A 21,914-nucleotide genomic window follows, 5' to 3' on the forward strand; every position below is an offset into this window, starting at 1 on the left:
CAGGGAGGAAGAAGGAGCTCATAATTAATTATAGCTGCTCAGATGAGCTGCCAGATTCGGAGGAGTCAAAAAGCAAGATTGTATGTTGTTTGGATGTCTTTAGAGGTCAAGAAGGAAGATTGTGTGTTGTTTGGATGTCTTTAGATGTCAAGAAGGAAGACTGTGTGTTGTTTGGATATCTTTAGATGTGTTCCTCCGAAGCGATGGCAGCTCTGGGAACTAACTTTCCAGTTGAAGGATTTGAGAGTTCTTCCTCTTTCTGCAAGATCCAGTCTTGGCTTATTGAGCAGTGAATTCCTTTCTGATCCCACTCACCTATTCCCGAGAGCAAAAAGGAAGTCAGTATTTGCTTTTCCAGCAAGGTCAAGGATCACCTGACAAGTCCTTTAACAGCTGCAAAACATTCGCGGCTGTGCTGAAGGCACGAGCTATCTCGCGGCTGTGCTGAAGGCACGAGCTATCAGCTCCCGCCCTGCAGCCCAAACCTGGCTTTCTGGGAAGGAGATGAGTCCTCCCTGCTGTGGGCTATGCAGCGGGAGGATGCAAGGGAAGGTAATGTGGGCACAGTGTTCCTCCCGACTGTTTTCTCTTCTTCGTGAAGCTCCAGATTCAGCTACTGCAATGCAGGCGAAAATGACAGACACTTGCAAAAAACGTGGGAACGGAGTTAATGAGATTGTGTTAATGTGTCATTTATTGAGCAGGAGTTATCTCTTTGTTTCCCAGGTCGGCAGGAAGTGAGCCCGCTAGAGAACTCAGTTGGCAGAATCTTTCTCAGTGCTTCTCACCTCCCCTGGTGTCCAGGCTTCGGCCCTCTCAATGTTTAGAAGCAGTGGTCAGATGCCTCCTGCTTCTTGGCACAGGGAATATTTACACTTGAAAGGCTGGGGTCCTGGGATGGGGAAACAGGAAGCTCTCATCATCTTGGCATGATCAGTCTGAGGTACGGGTGATTTTTTTTTTTCTTTTGGAAAGAGTGCTTTGTCTTTGCAAGGGGTCATGCAGGGATTGGCAGGGTTGCTGTTTGGTGAACTACCTTGCTAAATACTTGACTTGGTAAGGTTGAATTCTCCAAGAATTCTCGTGGCAGTGAGGCTGAGACTTGAGCCAAGCTGTCTTTTCAAGGAAATCCAAGGTGCTATTTATTTTGGCATGCAGCCTGCTCTGGGATGAAATACCACATTTTTATTATTGCAGAATAAAAAGAGGTTTGAAGAGAACAAAAGTACAGAACCAGGTTTGTTTCAAGACTAAGTAAGGGAAGGTCTCTTTATATTTGGATTTGAGGTTAGAAATGAGCTTGAAAATGGCATCATAAAAGGAGTAAGCGTGGAGAGGAGAGGGTGTGGATAAATGCTACAGGAGTTGGGCTGACCTGGGGAAACCCGTGTTCCTAGGCACTGAGGGTAGATCCGGCTGGAACGGTTTCCAGTCTGGCCTGGTAGCTGCACATGGACTATCATCGCTGTCTGCCAAGTGACTGCTTCTTTGCTGGATTTTGAATGGTCAGCCTTGGTTCTCACCTCCTTACCTCCCCCCACCCCGCCCCATAGGCTTGGAAAGGAACTGTGGAATGATGGAGTCACACAAGCTATCCTGCTCCTAATTAACTGGGTAACTTTGGATTGGCCACATGGACTCTTTGTGCCTTAGTTTCCTCATCTGTAACTTGGACATGTTCCTGTTTCCTAGGATTGCTTGTATGAGGGTGAAATGAGAAATTATACTCAGTAGCTGATTCCCAGTGTAAGCACTTAGCTCCTGTTAGTTTCTGTCCATGGGTTCCCTTTGAAGACAGATAATTTTGCTCCTTTTGTTTTGTTCATTTGGGAACCATGGACTGAGTGTCTGCTATGAGTTAGACATAAGGAGTTGGGGGTGACACGGGAACAAGACGTGCAAGAATTCTGATCTTCACAAGCTTACAGATAAGTAGGGCAGAAGAGCTAGAGGGGAAGCAAGCTATGTATGCCCAAAACATCTAGAATATGATGAGCTATGGAGAGAGGTTGGGCCCTAACTCTGGATCCTCGACCCTGGCATGGGACAAAAACAAATGAAAAGTAACATAATAACACCAGGTATTTAAAGCTTCTGAACACTGGGGATACAACTTAACAGAATGGATAAGAAATAGCTTTATGGTCGGGTACAGTGGCTCACCCCTGTAATCCCAGCACTTTGGGAGGCCAAGGTGGGTGAATCACCTGAGGTCAGGAGTTCAAGACCAGCCTGGCCAACATAGCGAAAACCCATCTCTACTAAAAATATAAAAATTAGCCGGGCATGGTAGCTTGTGACTGTAATCCCAGTTACTCAGGAGGCTGAGAGAGGAGAATGGCTTGAACCCAGGAGGCGGAGATTGCAGTGAGCTGAGATCAAAAGAAATGGCTTTATGTCAAAGCTTTAAATGCTCCAGAGAGTTGCAAAATTCCATTTTAAAGGGGAACTGTGTCCCATAAAGCTATTTTCATATTCTGTTTTATTGCGAACAAGGTAGTATGCATGTGTTGATGTGGCAGTTATTTTTACCTAACCTAACTATATTGAGCATCTGCCCACGGGAAGGAAACTCCCTTAGCTAAACTCCATGATGTCTGTTGTGAGGACCACAGAGGAAAGTGGAGAAGGCTGGGGGTGGGAGTCAGGGCTGGAAGTGGTGACTTGTGCACATGACAGATCCCTCCTTCCTTCCTGTATTATGAGTCCTTTAGAGTAAAAATTGCCGAGCCCCCTCCTTTGAGAGTTGAGTGTTAGCTCCACTTCATTTCTGTAGCCTTGAAATGATTAATTTTAGTGAAATCCAAGTCTAAGAGAAAGCTTAGAGGTCTCTACAGAGTTATTTTTAATGAAATTTGACCTAATGTGTGCAGAATAATTCTTTAAAGTCATATGATCTGATACACGACGGGCTGAATTCCTAATTCTAACCAAAGGCTAGGTGTGTGATTGAAAAGTCCCTGGGCTGATGATGAGAGTTCGCGTAGCCAAAAGTTCAGCTGTATCCAGGTGGCCCCCTTCTCTGCAGTAGGAGCTTCTCCAGCCTTGGAGAAGCAGAGCTCTCGTTTGGCCCAGGAGGCTTTACAAGAGAGCAGTTCTCCTCTAAGCCCAGAGGCTTTTTGTGTGTACTGTGGGAGAGGCAGAGAAGCACCAGTCAGAAGCATTTCCCCTCACAAAGGGAACTAGAGATCAGTCATAGTGTCAGGGAACTGGGCTGACTTACAGGGTGGACAAAGGTTTACAAATCACTTTTGTTCCCAACCCAGGCTTGGAGTTGGTTAGACTTGAGGGCAGATCCTGCTGCAACACTTGCTTGTTAAGTGACGTGGATCAGCCCTGCCAACTCTCTCGGCCTCAGTCTCCCTCCCTGGAAAATGGGAATAATAATAATCCTCTTTGGGTGATGGTGTAAAGATTGCATGAGATAATTCATGAATGTCAAGTACTCCCAGCTCTGCCTGTCGCTTAGTAATGTTACAGGGGTGGGAGGGAGAGGGGAGCAGGGGCAGGAGAGGCTGCGATGGTGGAGATGAAGGGCCAAGCTTAGGGTTTGCCACCTCAGTCTCTTCTTCTGCAGGCTTCACCTGCCCCTGCCTTCTGCATGCCAGCGGTATTTTCTGCCTGGGAGCTTTCTCTTTATAACAAGGGCAAGCCTGCCTCACCCCAGGTTAGAACCTTCCACACCTCTCCACCGTCTGCCTCCTTGGTGGCCACTCTCAGCCTCTGCAAGACCACTTCACTCTCAGCTCCCTTGTCCCTAACTTCTCTAGCTCTTAGTTTTCAACAAACCAGGATGTGCTGGTGCACTGCTTGCTGCCTCAGAGGTAAGCAAAGTACTTAGTGTGTCAATCCTTCTGCAATGAGTGTCTCTGCTTCTAGAAAACATGCCTGCCCTTTGGGGCTCCATCCACCTGGATAGAGCAAGGCCTCTCTGGCAGCTGCTTGGCAAATGGGCTGGAGGAGATGAGGCAGAAGCAGCACTCGCAGGAAGAAGTGGTGCTAAACTTTCTGGTGGCAAACTTCGGCATTTCTCTCTTATTTGACGGGCCTCGTATTTTCCAGCCCTCTTCTCTAGTTACTTGTTTATTCCTTTTTTCCATCCTTGGTTTCTGGAGGCCACCCACCATCCTTTTCTTTCACTCTCAGTTTCTCCCAATCCTTCCCTCATCACTGGTTCACTTTCCTGGTCTGGAGTTCATTGTCAAGTACATTGAAATTCCTAAAACAACCCGGCTTCCACTGCTGTGGTGTCACAGATAATTCATTATTCTGATGGATGTGGAGTTACAATCATAAAAAGCCAATTTCCTGGGTGATTTATTGTAATGGGGGCAGGAGCTAGGATGTTTACCATTTGAAGAAAGAGTCCTGGAAATGGATTAAAACTTTGGGGAGAATTTATGGTCAAACCTCAAGGCACACTAATTCAGAGCCAGGGCAATATTCTGCTTGAATAGTTACCCATGTCTTCGGGCCACCCAGGTTGAACTTCCCCTTGTTCTGCCCATGGTTAGAAATCACCTCTAAGTATCAGCTCCCTGTCAGTACTTGAAATTATCTCATCTCTATCTTCTGTTTGATTGACATGTCACACATCATTTATAGGTACTCTGATTCCAGCTTTTTCACAAAGTGGATTATAAGTCTCTTCCAAGGATGGGGACAGGTAGATTTCAACTCTTGAGATTACAGAAAGCGCCCTGTGCTGGTATCAGAAGCCTGGGTCTGATACTAGCACCTTCACGAATATTCTGAGACACCTTAGAGCAATTAACTCCTCAGCCTCAGTTTCCTCATCTGCCAAGCAAGACGGCTGGACCAAATACTTCCACTTCTTTTCATTTCAACTACTGCTAATATTCCGTGAAGAAACACTCAGAATTGGGCTCTAGAAATGTGTACAGGTTTTTAATCTTCCTCCTTGGAGGACTGTGAGCTCATGGGCACCCTGGGAGAAAGGCAGGGATGGGTGTTACTTTCTTTAGTGCTATGTTTCCCCAATACTTATTCAAACTCTAACGAGACTCACCAATTCTGTATCCTCCTTTCTTTCAGAACTCTCCAACAAGTTTTACAGACTCATCTGATGAAGAGTGCCTGAGACACTGAGGGTCAGCGCTCCAAAGATGGAGAAGACAGATGGTAGGCAGGCTGCTTTGTAGGGCCTGTTTTAAGATAAGCACTTGGGCTGGGAAAGAATTTGTTGCCACAAATCCTGGAAATAGCCTAGGAAAGGCTTACAGGAGATACCCCCAAACAGGCAGTGCTGATAGGCTAAGCATGTATTTCAGATTTTGTGTATCTCCAGCCCTAGCCAAGGAAAGAGGCACAATATGGTGAAAGAGCCTCCAATCATACCTAAGTGATTCTACAAGTCATTTAATGTCTTTGATCCTTAATCCTCACATGTATCAGTTAGCTTTGCTGTGTAACAAACAGCCCAACAATGTAGTGACTTAAAGACATTAATTATTTCTCAAAAGATTCTGTGGGCTAGCAGGGCCATTATTCTGGTCTGGGTTGGCATGGCTGATCTTTTCTGGGTTCATTCACATGTCCATGGGCTTCTGGGTAACTTGGCTGGGGCTGGATGACTTAGAATGGCCACACTCACATATCTGGGATATCAGTAGTGACTTGGCCATGTGTCTCTCATCATCCAGCAGATTGGCTAGGGTTTGTTCACATGGTGGCAGAAGAGTTGAAGCACAACACAAGAACAGACTGACTCCAATGTGCAGATAATGTCCCAATCTCTGCATATGTCATATTGCTGTTGACCCATTGGCCAACACGAGTCATAAGGCCACATCTAGTGTCAGTGTGGTAGGGGAGTACCCCAAGGGTTGGATATTATTGTCACTATCTTTGCAAACAGTTGACCACACCTTGTCTATAAACGGTATTAATACTATTTCATAGGGTTGGTAAAGAACTAAATTACAGAATGCATGGAAAGTTGTCGAGTAACAACTACCTAGCATAATGAATGTCGGAATGTTCCTCTCTTCCTGTCCCCAGGAAACTTGCAGAAGGCCACAGTCTAGACCCCAATCTCCTGACTTCTAATGAATTTTTTTTTCTAGATCACCAAACATCAGGAAACAGAGAGCCTCTAATTCCCCTTGAATCACATGGGCCTTCACTGGTGCAGGACTTAGGGACTTGACATCAGCTCCCGCCCTGCCTCTTCTTCCAAATGCAGTTCCCATATATTTCAATATTTCAATAGTTGTCGTTCTCCCCAGAGAGCTGCCTTTTCAGTGCATCCCTGGCAGTGGTCCCACAGAACACCCACTCATTCCCTCAAAAGCCCCAGGGGCCTGTCAGCCCAGCTGCCTCTCAGTCCCTTCTCAGCACACTGGGGAGGTCTGCTGTCCACGTGACCACTCATATGAGCTCAAGAAAGGCTCCCTCCTTTCAGCCATGGGCCTCCCAGAATAGGGACAAGCCTTCCCAGAGGGGAAGGCTTCCTTCCCTGTCTTGGCCTTTGGAAGAGTTTCATTTTACTCCTCTTCTTTATGGCTTTATATTCAGCCACTTTCTCTCTAGTTTTTCCCATTTACTTCAGAGACTGAATATAGGCTTTTGAACTTCTCTTTCACACTTTAAACGCCTCTAGTTGGTTCACTCACCTGCTTCACTTCACTTGTCCCTTCAGATAATTACTGTGGTTCTCCCTCCTTACCTTGTCCCCTTCAAGTTCCCTTTTCTCCTGTCTGTGTGTAACTCCGAAGCTGACTGTGTTTGCAGGTCCTATACAAGGGTCTAGTGATCTGTTGCACTCTTAAGCAAGACTCCATAGGGAATTCCAGGTAGCTCTGAGCCTCCTCTATCTTTCTTTTTTCTTCTCCCCAGACTCATTTTCCCACTTTCTCCAGAAATATTTTCTTGGACTCTCATTCCCTCTTGAGCTGTAGGGAGACAGCACATGCTCAGTGAATCCTTCTCTGCCGCATTCAGAACCTGCCCACCCTTGCTGTTACGGTCCTTCATTGAGTGTCTACTCTGGGCTGTGTTCTCTAGTGCATTCATGCTAATAATGACAACAACTCTGTAAGTTAGGTGTTGTTATCTCCACTTTACAAATGGAGAAATCGAGGCAGAGGGAAATGAAACAATTCGCCCAGAATCACACAAGTGGGAGATGACAGCCAGGATTCAAATCCAGCCAGGTTGGCCATGCGTTGGTTTATTTCATTTGAATTTCATTTTGAGCAGAGTCAGGTCCTTCTAACTGATTCCCACCCTGGCCCAGTGCCTGGAATTCTGAGCTCTCGCATACCTGCCACCAGGTAGAATGAACAGGAGCAGAGCTGCTTGTGAGGGCAGTCTCTCAGCCTATCAGCTCAAGCTCCTTCATCAAAGCCCAGCATTCCTCTTGTGCTGGGAGAAAGAGGAGAATGCAGAGTGGCAGGTGGCAGGCAAGGCAGCATAATGAATCACCGTGTGTGTGTGTGTGTGTGTGTGTGTGTGTGTGTGTGTGTGTGTGTACGTGCGCTAGCTTAGGAAAGCACCTACTAAACCTGCTATTAAACCTGTCATCCTTGATAGCTGCTCAGCCTCACTTGCCCTCCTCTCCCTTGTGGAAGATTCTGCCTTTAAATCTGCTATTTCTTATTTGATGCTATGATTGTATTTGTGCTCTGGACCTGTGCCCAGAAGCCGTTGGGCAAATCGGTACATTTCTAGTGAATTGAGGCAATAAGCAGATAAATAATGCAGCCTCTCCTTTAGGAGAGCTCTTTGCCTTCTAGGTCATAAATCTGCTCTCTACTTTACTTTAGATAAATATCTCTTCTCTGTTTGGCCTGTCCTTGCAATCCGGGGGGCTGTTGAGCAGACCAGTAGGTCTAAGAGTATAGCCAGTGCAACTTGGAAAACTAATGGAGAGCAATACAAGATATTGTTCTCATTTACTAAAATTGCCAATGTGTTTCTTTGTGGGGGTACGGGAAGGTGGGGGAGCAAGTTGGTTTAAAAAATTGTGTGAGTCGGCTGGGCATGGTGGCTCATGCCTGTAATCCCAGCACTTTGGGAGGCTGAGGCAGGCGGATCACCCGAGGTCAGGAGTTCAAGACCAGCCTGGCCAGCATGGTGAAACCTCGTTTCTACTAAAAATACAAAAAAATAGCCAGGTGTGGTGGCACACACCGGTAATCCCAGCTACTCAGGAGAATGAGGCAGGAGAATGACTTGAACCTGGAAGGCGGAGGTTACAATGAGCCAAGATTGTGCCATTGCACTCCAGCCTGGGCAACAAGAGCAAAATTCTGTAAGAAAGAAAAGAAAGAAGGAAGGAAGGAAGGAAGAGAGAGAGAGAGAGAGAGAGAGAAGAGAGGAGAGGAGAGGAGAGGAGAGGAGGAAGGAGAGAAAGAGAGAAAGAAAAAGAAAGAAAAGAAAAAAAGAAAGAGAGAAAGAAAAAGAAAGAAAAGAAAAAAAGAAAGAAAGAAAAAGAGGCCAGGCGCAGTGGCTCAAGCCTGTAATCCCAGCACTTTGGGAGGCCGAGACGGGCGGATCACGAGGTCAGGAGATCGAGACCATCCTGGCTAACACAGTGAAACCCCGTCTCTACTAAAAAATACAAAAAACTAGCCGGGCGAGGTGGCGGGCGCCTGTAGTCCCAGCTACTCGGGAGGCTGAGGCAGGAGAATGGCGTAAGCCCGGGAGGCGGAGCTTGCAGTGAGCTGAGATCCGGCCACTGCACTCCAGCCCGGGCGACAGAGCAAAACTCCGTCTCAAAAAAAAAAAAAAAAAAGAAAGAAAAAGAAAGAAAGAAAGAAAAAGAAAGAAAGGAAAAAAGAAAGAAAAGAGGGAGGGAGGAAGGAAGGAAAATGTGCCCCAGGAAATGCCACCATTTACAACTTTTTTAAACTTGTCCCTTTCCCTCCATTACCTTGAGCTCCTCTCACCTTAATCATGTCAGCAGCCTCCCAGCTGATCTTGGGGCCTCTAGTTTGCCTTTCTGTTAATCCTTGGCAAGATGCTCTTTTTGAAATCACATTCAACCAAGTCACTCCCTTGTTTAAAACCCTTCAGTGACTCCCATCACCTAGAGCGTAAAGTCAAAACTTGTTCGCGTGTATACAAGTTGCTCTATGATCTGGCTGTTGCTGTCCTTTCCAATTTTATCTTTCTCTACCATGTTTTAAGTACTGGCCATATCAGCTGCATTTACAGAACTTTGAAATACTGTGTGATTTCACCCTCCATCCCTTTGCACATTCTCTGTGGAGAACTAGATTTTCTGTCTTGGCTACCTATTGCTGCATAACAAGTCATCCCAAAACTTGGTGGCTTAATACAGTAATTTATTATTAACACAGGCTCAGTTCAGTGATTCTCACTTGGGGTCCCTCCTGTAGTTGAAGTCAGATGATGGCTGAAGACTTTTTTACTCATGCGTGGCTTCTGGGCTAGGATGACTGGAACTGCTTGGGGCTGGCTGGGCATTTCCTTCCCTCTCTCCACTTGATTGTTCTGTGGGGCTGTTTGAGCTTCCTCGCAACATGGCAGTCTCGGGGAAGGTGGACTTCTTATATGGCAGCTGGCTTCCCAATGAGTGTGCATTCTAAGAGAGCCAGGTGGAAGCTATGGGGCTTCTTATGACCTAGTCTTCAAGATCTCTGAGCATCAGCCATATTCTTTTGGTTAAAGCAGTCACAGGCCAGCCCAGATTCAAAGACCTGGAAAGGTAGACTCCACTTTTAAATATAAAATTAGCTTGCTTGTCCAAAGGGGGTAGGAATTGGTGTTGGTCATCTTGAAGATAAATTGCTACCATGTCTTTTACTCTCCTGTTCTCCTGGCAAGTCCCTATTTGTTCATTTATCACCCAGTTGTATGTCACTTTTGTGTAAAGTCATCCCTCTCCTACCTAGGAAAAATTGGTCTCCAAGTCCAAAAAAAGATAATTCTGCAGAAACTAGAAAAATAAGTCAGGGAAGAAGCCTGTACCATGAGCATGCACCTGTTACTCTCCTTATCTCACTGCATTGTATGTGTTCGTGTCTCTCCTGCCTCACCATAAATCCTTTGAAGGCAGAGGCTGAACCTGATTCATCTTGGTGTCCTTAGGATCTAGCTTAGCACATAGGTGCTCTATAAATGGGTAGTTGAGGTAAGTGAATTGAATCACAGCTATTTTATAATTTTAACCTAGGGCCTACTACCCTTAAAACCAAGCAATCAACCAGTCACAACATGTTTGTGGAGACCAGCAGTGAGTCATATAAGTCAGTTTCCATTATGGGGCTTCCATTGTCTACATTCTGGGATTCCACAAAGATAAACTGAATGTTTATCATGTGTGAGGCATTGTCCCAAGTACTTTATTATTAATTAACTAGTCCTCACAATAATCTTTTCTTTTTTTTTTGAGATAGAATTTTGCTATTGTTGCCTAAGTTGGAGTACAATGGTGCAATCTCGGCTCACTGCAACCTTCGCCTCCCGGGTTCAAGCGATTCTCCTGCCTCAGCCTCCTGAGTAGCTGGGATTAGAGGCACCTGCCACCACGCCCAGCTAACTTTTTGTATTTTTAGTAAAGTTGGGGTTTCACCATGTTGACCAGGCTGGTCTCAAACTCCTGACCTCAAGTGATCTACCCACCTCGGCCTTCCAGGGATCTGGGATTACAGGCGTGAGCCACCGCACCCGACCGTCCTCACAATAATCTTATTTTACCTGTTATTATTCCCACTTTACAGATGATGAGACATAGGAAGGCTAAGTAACTTCCCCAAGGTCATACAGCAGAGATCTAGACCAGGCTCTAGAATCTGTATTCTGAACCTCTGTACTCTCCACTAATGTTCTCTCCTGAGCTCAATATTTTCACAGACTGTTTAGCAGAATGTCACAGAGGTAATTAGGCATGTCACATGAGGAACATCGAAGAAACAAAGACTATTTAACCTGAAGAAGAAGTTGCTTGGCAACAGGCCCCTATGGATGCAGATAGTTGAAGGACTGGCTTGTTTCCAGTGTCCTCTGTTGCAGTCAACAGGTGGATGCTGCAAGGAGATCCTGGAACCTTGGTGTAATGGAGAACTTCCTCATCATGATGGCCCCCCAGGGTATGGGTTGCCCTGGAAAGTCAAGTCCCATTCTTCTTGGAGGATGGATACCAATGTCCCTTTTGACATTAATTGGCCCTTTTACCACATTTTATCCAGTGTGTGAAAAATGTGGTTTCTTTCTTTTTCTCTTCTTCCCTTCCCCTTCCCCTCCCCCTCCCTTCCCCTCCCTTCCCTTTCCCCTTCCCCTTCCTCTTTCCCTTCCCCTTCTCCTTCCTTCCTCCCTGCGTCCGTCCCTCCCTCCCTCCCTTCCTTCCTTCCTTCCTTCCTCTCTTCACTGAGTTCCTGACCAAAGGAGGTGTTTTCTTACTTGGCATGGGTTTATGAAAGTGAATTTCGTGTTTGTTAACCACTAGGCAATTTTCAGATGCAAAGAGCGTAGGCCGTGCATGATTACTTGTTCCAGTTCTCTCTGATCTGTGCATACCTGAGGCGCAGGCATCTGCACAAGCTTAAATAATGTAAAAGACATAACTCATTGATACCTCCAGCTTTAGCAAGATTTACTCCTACCAATTTGAGTCATGCAAGTTAGGGTTTTTTTTTTGTTTGTTTTGTTTTTTGCAGATTTCTTTTTTACTGCTGAACTACTTGTGTATCTTATCCTTCAAAATCTTCCATATCCGTAATTGCCAATTAGTACCCTGATTTGGCAAATTCCTGGCCACTTCAGTTCAGCAATTATATGATTCAAACCCAGAAAAGCAGTTCGAGACCATTTTGTTTTGCCAGTCTGCAGGCAGATTCCCCAGTAGTGATCCAGATGAGGTACTGCAAACTGGAAACCATTCCCTCCCTGTTTCCTTGCAGACATTGGCTAAGTACACATTGATTTAATAAGATGATTTCCCAGTACAGCCAAAAAGACTGAGCATCTCAGCATAATTTAGAGGCTATAACATTTAGGAGAAGTCTCATGTGATAGTGTTAAGTTAAAATCAGAGATATTAGGCCTCATCGCCCTGTAATGCTTAATTAACTTTGTGCTTTTTTCTTGCTTTTTTTTTTTTTTAACTTGTCTTATGTCTCCCAGCCAAAGACCAGTCCTGTCAGGGGGATGAAGAGAAAGACCCTCCGAAGAGGCACCCTTACTCTGTGGAGACCCCATATGGCTTTCATTTAGACCTGGACTTCCTCAAGTATGTGGATGACATCGAGAAGGGAAACACCATCAAAAGAATTCCTATCCACAGAAGGACCAAGCAGGCCAAGTTTAGCACTCTGCCCCGAAACTTCAGCCTTCCTGACAGCGGGGCTCATCCCCCCACGGCCCCGCCGCCCCAAAACTGGTCCCCAGTGGTGCCAAGGAAGGCATCGCTTGGGACACAGGAGCAAACCCAGTCACTGCCGCTTGGTAATGCCTCCCAGGCCTCAACCAGCGCGAGTGAGGTGAGCTACCACAGGAGGGCCCTGTTGGCAGAGGCCACCAGGCAGTTGGAAGCTGCTGACCCAGAGGATGCCGAGGTCACCCTTGGGAGTGGACGGCCCCAGCTATTGAGAGCATCCAGCATGCCTGCCACGCTGCTGCACAGCAGGGCTTCTGAGGAGCCAGGCCTCAGCCTGGGGCCTCCTGCCCCTCCTGCCCTCCCTCCCCTTCAGGGTGAAAGCAGCGTCTGCGATGGCACCTTTGGCCCTGCAGAAGGATTGGCAGGTTTCCACAGCTCCAGCCCACAAGCATCAACTCAGATTCTGGAGCTGGTCCAGGAGGGAGCCGAGCCTCCAGAGGGCACGGTGAAGGCTCCAAATCACCTCCCTCTCCCAGGCCCTCCTTCCTCATTCCAGAATGTGCTTGTAGGTCTAGAGGACAAGGAAGACGAACACAAAGCCAGAAAAGCAGAGGTGGTGTTCACCTCTGGCTCCCCCACACCAAGCCCTCCTCCTCTGCCATCACCCATCCCTGAGAATGAGCTCCTCCTGGAAGAAATCGAGCTCAACATCAGTGAGATTCCACCCCCGCCACCTGTAGAGGTGGACGTGAGAAGCATTGGCATCAGAGTGACGGAGGAAAGCCTGGGCCTTGCCAGGGTGGATCCAGGCAGCATCTCCAGCCTGAAACAGCAGGTCTCGGCCCTGGAGGGAGAGTTGTCTGGAAGAACCGAGGAACTGGTGCAGGTCAGAGCTGCCCTCCAGCAGCAGGAAGAGGAAATCAGGGCTAGGGAGCAAAGAATTCGAGAGCTGGAGTTCACTGTAGCCCAACTGGAAGGAGAGCTTCACCAAGAGAACACCAAAGACACTCAGGGCCAGACGGACGCCATGGTGAACACTGACCCTGTCCATGGACTCTTGACCCGGGAGTCGTGTGACAAGGGCATTGAGGTCAACCTTCTAGGCAGCATGGAGTCTGAAAGCTGGGGGCACCGAGGAGAGGAAAATGGCCTCCTATGGGGGCCAGATGGTCACAAACAAGGGGATCAGAGCCCAGCAGAACATGTGCCCCAGCTGTCACTGCCACAGGGACCCACGCAAGTCTTTACTCCCTCTGTACATAGCTTCCTCTCCACTGAACTCAGGATTGAAGAAGCAGGCACTGAACAGGAAGGAGGCCCTCAGGGAGGAACCAGGGGAGCAGGAGGCTTTCTGTGGGGCAGTGACAGAAAGACTCCCCCAGCAGGGAGAGAGGAGGCCAATTCCGATCTCCCAGGGAAGGAGCGCCCGGGAAGGCCACCGAGCTCGCCAACGGATGCCACTATTGGGCAGTACGTGAAGAAGATCCAGGAGCTCCTGCAGGAGCAGTGGAACTGCCTGGAGCACGGGTACCCAGAGCTGGCCAACGCTATCAAGCAGCCGGCCTCCAAGCTCAGCAGCATCCAGAGCCAGCTGCTGAGCTCCCTCAACCTACTGCTGTCAGCCTACTCGGCCCAGGCTCCCCCACCCCAGGAGCCACCGGCCTCCTCCTCCTCCCCGCCGATGGGTAAATACTGTCAATACAGGGGCCTGAGACAGGGAGCCCTTTCTCCTTCACATGATGAGGCAGAGGGAACAAGGTTTTCATTATATTAATTAATGTGTTTTAAAAAAGATTTTAGCAGCTGGGATTAGTGGCTCAGGCCTATAATCCCAGCACTTTGGGAGGCCGAGGTGGTCAGATCACCTGAGATCAGGAGTTCAAGACCCGCCTGGTCAACATGGCGAAACCCCATCTCTACCAAAAATACAAAAATTAGCCGGGCATGGTGGTGGGCACCTGTAATCCCAGCTACTTGGAAGGCTGAGGCAGGAGAATCGCTTGAACCTGGAAGGCAGAGGTTGCAGTGAGCCGAGATCACACCATTGCACTCCAGCCTGGGTGACAGAGCGAGACTCCATCTCAAAAAAAAAAAGAAAGAAAGAAAAAAGAAAAAAAGATTTTAGTACTTCCAGGAACCCAGTGGAATAAAAACTGATGTGTGTGACAGTGGGGGCTCGGGACCTCTACTCTTGCCTTTCCTCTAAGGTTGGGTCTGACTGTGAGGCCACTGCCTACAGCTGTATGGATAGCACAGGGCACAAAGATGGCAGCCAGGGAGGGCAAATGAAAGTTGAAAGCCAGCCCACACTCCATTTGCCAAGCCTTGCACTGCAGCACTGCATCCACCCAGAGGGGGCTGTTCTCATTTGCATTGTGCAAAGGCAGTGTCTGGGACCAAGAATGGCCCTGCTGCGTGGACTCCAAACCTCTTCCTGGGCTTTTGCATTCCTGTGTTCCTCTCTGGTTCTTGCATAGTAGAGGTTCTCTATAGCCTGGTTTTGGAGGAACATTATATTGATATCTGGTATAGTTCACTGAATATTTTCTCTGCGTGCATGTGTGTGTGTGCGTGCTTGTGTGTGTACTGGGGCAGGAGATTGAGTGCTGCTCACATATGGAACTGGGCCCTTTGGCTGAGCAGCACTTCCTCTTGTAACAGATCAAACCCTCTTCACTGTTGGGTAAAGTGGAACCACATTTTGCTTTGCTGGGCAGCATGCGAGTCTGCTTCCTGCCACAAATCACGATTTGGCTGCTTTCTCATTGTTTCAGTGCTAGTTCTAGCCTTGCTGGTTGGGAACCGCCTCCTGTCCTGTTGAGCACAATGCAAGATCTGTGTCCTTGCCCGTGTGTCTACTGTGAGCACAGTGTCATCACCACTCCTGCAACCCTAGTGTCAACATGCACTTGTGAGCCAGGAAGGACCACCGAGATGCCCTTGAGCAGAAGTGGGTGCTGGACCATGAGTCCAGAGGCCTAAGTTCTTCTCCTGCACTGCCATTCACTGAGCAAGTCTGGGCCTCAGATTTCCCAGCCATAAGACAGGGGCAGCAGTGGCACCTATGCCACATTGTTCTTCATCCACACCTAGAGGGGCATCGTTAACAGAGACAGTTCTCCTGACATTGAGCAGAAAGCAAGGCTCCCCCAAGAGGTCCCCAGAACATTGATTTACATGATCTGGTTCCCTGTCCCTCCTTACCTCTCCACACACCGGCAGCCCTTGTCCCCTCAAAGTAATATCCTGGTTTTGCTACATTGCCATGCATCCCCAAGATCATTCTAACCTGTGATGTTGTGTCTGCCTAGAGATCTCCCCGTCGACCAGCCTTAAATCCATAATGAAAAAGAAAGACTATGGCTTCCGTGCAGGAGGTAATGGAACCAAAAAGAACCTTCAGTTTGTTGGGGTTAACGGTGGGTAAGCATCGCTTGTGAAGCTCAGACTGCCTTTCTTGCTACCTCTCCTGCTATTGTCCTTCACACTCTCTTTTCCTAGGGGGAGGCATCTGGTTTTCATTCCTCTTCAAGGGAATTAATTTCAATGGCCCTTTAAAACTCCATCTCGGGTTTGCATGTGTTTGGCTTCTTGCCAGCTGTGGTGGTCTGTTGGAACCTCTGCTTTTAATATGTCTTGGCTTTGGTCTTCCCCAGGGCCAGGACTCCAGGTGGCTTCTGGGAGTTTTGGGGGAATACGGGCCCTTAGAGGAAGGCATTTAACTTGAACCATAAAACTGAAACTAGTAACAAACTTTGTTAATTCATGGAACTTCAAATTTCATCCATTTAATTTTTTTCTTCCTTTAACTTCCTGCAAGCCAAGCCCAAGTGTTTGGGGATAAAGAAAAACAACTAGACTATTGACTTAGAACATGAACAAAACCTTATATATTCTAGAGAATTGAATGTTCAACAAACACTTATTAAATGCCAACAGTGCGCTCGGTCATGGAGATTGAAAAGTCAAATAAATAAAGGTCCCTGCCTTTAGCTCACAGATAACAGAAGTAAAGATGAAATGCTGATGTGCTGAGATAAGTTCTGTTAGGCGAGGAAGCACAGGGTGGTGTGGAAGCCCAAACCCTGAAAGCTGCCCAGAGAGCTCAGAATCCCTGCTAATTTGAGTCACACCAGAAGGGAAGACATTAAATGCCAACAAGTGGAAACGTCAGAAATGATGAACCGGGGCCGGGTGCGGTGGCTCATGGCTGTAATCCCAGCGTTTTGGGAGGCTGAGGTGGACAGATCACCTGAGGCCAGGATTTCAAGATCAGCCTGACCAACATGGTGAAACTCCATCTGTACCAAAAATACAAAATTAGCTGGGCGTGGGGGCACACACCTGGTAGTCCCAGCCACTCAGGAGGCTGAGGCAGAAGAGTCGCTTGAATCCAGGAGGCAGAGGTTGCAGTGAGTCGCGAAGATGGTGCCACTGCATTCCATCCTGGGCGACAGAGCAAGACTCAGTCTCAAAAAAAAAAAAAAAAAAGGAAAAAGAAAAGAAAAAGAAATGATAAACTGGGTGTCACAGGCGAGTTGCTGTTCCCACTTCCACTAACATCTGACATGGGATTGTGTGCTTTTACAGTTCATGTACAGAAAAGGAGAATCAGCCTAATCTCAAAGCCTAGTGTAGGTCATGTCTCTCCCCAGCTTAAACTCCCCCAGCGGTCCCCACTCTGCATGCAAACCTAGAAGAACCAAATCATGGCTCTGCTCAGCCTTAGTTTCTGCCACTGCCATTCCTTCCCTCCCTCCAATGGGCTGAGCTCAGGCCCATCTCAGGGCCCTGGCACTTGCCGTTTCCCTGCTAAAGTCCTCCTCTCCTGGACATTCCTCAGCATTTGTTACTCCAGTGCAGTGATTCTCAGCCTTGGTTGCACGCTGGAAATACCAGGGGAGCTTTTAAAATATCCCAGTGTCTGGGTCCTTTCCCTGAACACTCTGGTTTAATCAGTCTGGGTGCAGTCCACATACTGGGAATTCTAAACACCCTCAAATGATTCTAATGTACCACTGAGGTTAGGAACTTCTGCTCTAATTAAAGTAGCCACTCCTCTTATCCTTCTATCCCATGGCTCTTTTTTATTTTATTCATTTTTTTTGTCACCACCTGAATGTAGTATTTGTTTACATGTTCATTTTCTGACTCTCCCTACTAGAATATAAGCTCCACTAGGGCAGGGACTTTGGTATAGGATTTAGAACTGCCCCAGCACATAGTAGGTGCTCAATAAATTCCTGTTGAATGAATAAGTGAACTTCCAGGCAAAGTTTTTATGGAAGCAGTTCCAAGATGAGTACTGTTTGGGAAATGTAATATGCCCTCCACTCTGTTAATCACAAACGTGAAAGGTTGTTCCTGCATAATAGAGGAAGAAATATCTAGGGTTTAAGTGAGACAGAATATAAGCATACCAGGGAGCAGACTGGATTTGCAAATCCATTGAGCACAGGGGTTTTATGTAGAGGCCACCATTCAGAGAAGGGTCCTTAGGGGGTTCAGTGGAAGCCATGGCCACCAGTCCCTGTGGCTGTGTCCAGTGGCCCAAGAACCTGAAATCATCTTACCACCAGCATTCTCCATCAGGGATCTCCTGTTGAATATCAGTAGAGGAGTCAATAAATCTTCCAGGACTTTCCTCCATGGCCTCTGGCCTCTGGTCTGCCAACTCAACAGAGTCACTTATCATTGAACATAAGGGTCACTACCAGGAAAGAGGACCATGAGTCAAGTGGCCTGTGCTCTCCCTTTTTTTGCTCCAAGCAATAGTTCAAACAGGTTGCAGCGAAGACAGGCAGATGTTGTGTTGGGGTATCCCACGGAGCGCTGGATGTAGGTGTGGAGGAGTTCATGCCTTGCCAGGTGCAAGCTGGGCTGGAGCAGGCTGAAGGGAGGACTCGCTCTCACCCAGAGATGTGAAGATTTGCAGGCAACTTGGCGAACTCAGGGTGGAGGTGGGGGTGTTTGCCTGGAGTTGGGCCCCTCTCCAGACCTAACATTAGGATTCCACAAGCAAATGCTTTCATGAGAACGCTGGATGGCCTGTCTGGGTCACCAAATGCATCAACCAATGAGGGGACAGGCTACTGGTGGGTTTGCTGCAATGAGCACAGTTAATTATTTTGACAATGAGCACAGTTAATTGAGTATCCCCAAATAGCCTCCCTGCACCATGCAGTCAGAAAGACTGCATGTCTTTCTGACACTAAGATTCCTGGGAGCCTGTCACCCTGCCGGCAGGTGTAGAGAGTCGGGGAGGAGGTTAGCAAGCTGCGGAGTGTTACCTGAGGCCCACCCAGCTCTCACTGGTGTTGACATGGGCACTGGGCAGGAAAGACAGGATGAGTGACCTTTGTTTCCTACCCCAGGTATGAGACCACCTCGAGTGAGGAGACCAGCGGTGAGGACAGCTCCCCAGAGGACTTGTCTGACAGTGAGGCTGAGAAGAAGTGTGATGGCCCAGACCACAGGCATGTCAAAGACGCCCACCTCACCTGCGAGGCTGGGCAGGGCATCCCCGAGGGCGCCTGCCATGCTGCCCAGGAAAGTGGGGCTGGGGAAGAAGTCCCCCACTCCAAGGCTGAGAGGTGAGCAAATGGACACAAACGTGGGCACTTGTTCCTCTGAAAAAGGGCAAGGGCATCTATCCACCCGCTCATGCGATCATTTGTTCATTCATGTACCCATCCACTCGCCAGTGTTGTTTTCCACTCGCCAGTGTTGTTTAAGTCTCAGTTTCATGCCCACACTGTGCACTGATTAAATGAGGCAGATATATGGCTCCTGCTTTCGTGGAATGTACTGTCACAGCCGGTGTCTACGTATAAAGTCAACATTTACCTAGCGCTGAAACTGTGAAGGACTTTACAAGTATCCTATATATGACTTTCAACAGTCCTGCCGAGTAGAAGTTATTGTGACCGCCACACTGTACAGATGTGGAAACAGAGACTTAGAGAAGTGCAGGGATGCAGCCAGCAGAGCAGGGACCCCAGCCCCAGTCCTTCTGATCGTTATCCATAAGCTTTTCTGCCTGTCCTGTTGACCATGCTGGCTGTTAAAGTGATATGTCTTTTTTTTTTGAGACAGAGTCTTGCACTGTCACCCGGGCTGGAGTGAAGTGGCACAATCTCGGCTCACTGCAACCTCTGCCTCCTGGGTTCAAGTGATTCTGCTGCTTCAGCCTCCCGAGTAGCTGGGACTACAGGCACCCACCACCATGCCCAGCTATTTTTTTGTATTTTTTAGTAGAAACGGGGTTTCACTATGTTGGCCAGGCTGATCTTGAACGCCTGACCTTGTGATCCACCCACCTCACTCTCCCAAAGTGCTGGGATTACAGGTGTGAGCTACTGTGCCTGGCCAGTGATATGTCTTTTAAAGTGATGGGAGCAACCAGGCACCATGGCTCACAGCTGTAATCCCAGCACTTTGGGAAGCTGAGGTGGGAGGATCCCTCGAGGTTAGGAGTTCGAGACCAGCCTGGGCAACAGAGTGAGACTCTATCTCTATTTTAATTATAGTATTTAATTTTTTAAGAAAAAATAATAGAAGTAAAGTGGTAGGAGGTCATATGGGAGGAAAAGAAGACCATTGCCTTTGGAGTCAGGCATACCTGGACTCAATTCCTGCCTCTGCCACGGTGTTACTTTAGGCAAAGTCCTTGAGCTGTGGTTGCCTCAGTTTCCTCATCTGTCAAATGTGCATAATAGCAACTTGATAGGTTTGATTGAGAACTACATGAGAAAAAGCAAGTAAATGCTTGGCACAGCACTTCCCACAGACTAGGCTCTCAGTAAATGGTAGAAACAAGACAGTTATTACCATTATCATCACTATCACCATCTCCAGCCTGGCTGCCAGAGGAGTGGTGAACAGTGAACGGGAGCCTATTGTCACCCAGGTCAGGGCTGCTCCAATGTGGCAGCAAGATAAGGACATGCCAAGTGAGTCGGCTTCTTTGTGTCCAGTGTCTTTAAGCCTCACCTGAGGCCTCTTGGTGCTGAGCCTTCCTTCGGACTAATACGGGAAGAGTGCTTGTCACTGTGGACACCCCAGCTTCAACGCGTCTCATATTACTGACTCTGTTAGTGCTTATGGTGTCCTCCATGGAAGAATAACCCGAAGAAATTTTCTGGTATGGATTGGATTCTTTGATTTTTTTTTTTTTTTGCAGCCTCCCAGGCAGAAAATATTTGGTCCAAAGTCAGAAAGACAGCCCTCCCCTTCCCAGCATGCCAGGAAATGCAGTTGGGCCTGTCCACCACCCCCTACCATGACCCCCCACCTAAATGCTTTGGTTATCGGCCCCAGCCCCTGACAAAAGCAGGATTAAATGGGCAACACACTTGGCTCATCTTCAGAAGCGTTCAGAAGCCAAGTCACATCAGCACACACTGTGGTCACTCTGGATTTCTGAAGCACGCCCCCTCCTAGGGCAGTTGCCCGGGTTGGATTTTTGAGCTGCTGAGATGTGAAAGAGGAGGAGAGTGAAAGTCTTGTTTATCAACATGAAGAATGATTATGTAAATATGTGTGTATATATATTTGTTTTCTTTAGATATAAACCCTCAGAAGAATTTCTTAATGCATGCCAGGCACTGAGCCAGCATCTGCCAGAAACTGGGACCACCACGGACCAGCACTTGGTACTCTAATTTTTCATTGTCCTGTAAAGATTTCCCTTGTGTTTAAGACGTTAACTCTGCCAGGGTGACTTTAGTCCCTTGCAGTGGTGTGAGTGTGCAGTTTACAGTGTGAGGCAGTAGTGTGGGTGTGCAGTGATGTGAATGGTGTGAATGTGCAGCGTGAGGCAACAGTGTGAGTGTGCAGTGGTGTGAGTATACAATGCACAGTGTGAGGCAGTGGTGTGAGTGTGCAGTGGTGTGAGTGTGCAGTGCATAGTGTGAGGCAGTGGTGTGAGTGTGGAGTGGTGTGAGTGTGCAGTGCACAGTGTGAGGCAGTAGTGTGAGTGTGCAGTGCACAGTGTGAGGCAGTGGTGTGAGTGTGCAGTGCACAGTGTGAGGCAGTGGTGTGAGTGTGCAGTGTGAGGTGGTGTGAGTGTACGGTGGTGTGAGTGGTGTGAGTGTGCATTGTGAGGCAGTGGTGTGAGTTTACAGTGGTGTGAGTGTGCAGTGTGAGGCAGTGGTGTGAATGTGCAATGGTGTGAGTGTTGTGAGTGTGCTGTGTGAGGCAGTGGTGTGAGTGTGCAGTGGTTCAAGCAGTGTGAGTATACAGTGCACAGTGTGAGGCAGTGGTGGGAGTGCACAGTGGTGAGAGTGGTGTGAGTGGTGTGAATGTGCAGTGCACAGTATGAGGCAGTGGTGTGAGTGTAGTGTGAGTGTTGTGAGTTTGCAGTGTGAGGCAATGGTGTGAACGTGCAGTGGTATGAGTGTTGTGAGTGCACAGTGTGAGGCAGTGGTGTGAGTGTACAGTGCACAGTGTGAGGCAGTGGTGTGAGTGTGCAGTGGTGTGAGTGGTGTGAGAGTACAGTGTGAGGCAGTGGTGTGAGTGTGCAGTGGTGTGAGTGGTGTGAGAGTACAGTGTGAGGCAGTGGTGTGAGTGTGCAGTGGTGTGAGTGTGCAGTGCAGTGTGAGGCAGTGGT

The 21,914-nt window shown here is 47.9% G+C and overlaps 1 protein-coding gene across 1 annotated transcript in view; it reads left to right on the forward strand.

Annotated features, from left to right (window-relative positions):
* Window positions 1-5,053: 5,053 nt before the first annotated feature.
* Window positions 5,054-21,914, forward strand: part of KANK4 (KN motif and ankyrin repeat domains 4) — a 45,777-nt gene continuing 28,916 nt past the window's right edge. Inside the window, exons 1-5 of the mRNA XM_011941101.1 lie at window positions 5,054-5,142; window positions 12,112-13,989; window positions 15,616-15,727; window positions 18,679-18,897; window positions 20,871-20,958. Of these exons, the coding sequence (XP_011796491.1) occupies window positions 5,127-5,142; window positions 12,112-13,989; window positions 15,616-15,727; window positions 18,679-18,897; window positions 20,871-20,958 (2,313 nt within the window). The 5' untranslated portion in view covers window positions 5,054-5,126. The remainder of the gene's footprint in view (window positions 5,143-12,111; window positions 13,990-15,615; window positions 15,728-18,678; window positions 18,898-20,870; window positions 20,959-21,914) is intronic.

Source organism: Colobus angolensis, unplaced genomic scaffold (assembly GCF_000951035.1).
Source record: "Colobus angolensis palliatus isolate OR3802 unplaced genomic scaffold, Cang.pa_1.0 Scaffold102, whole genome shotgun sequence".
Lineage (NCBI taxonomy): Eukaryota > Metazoa > Chordata > Mammalia > Primates > Cercopithecidae > Colobus > Colobus angolensis.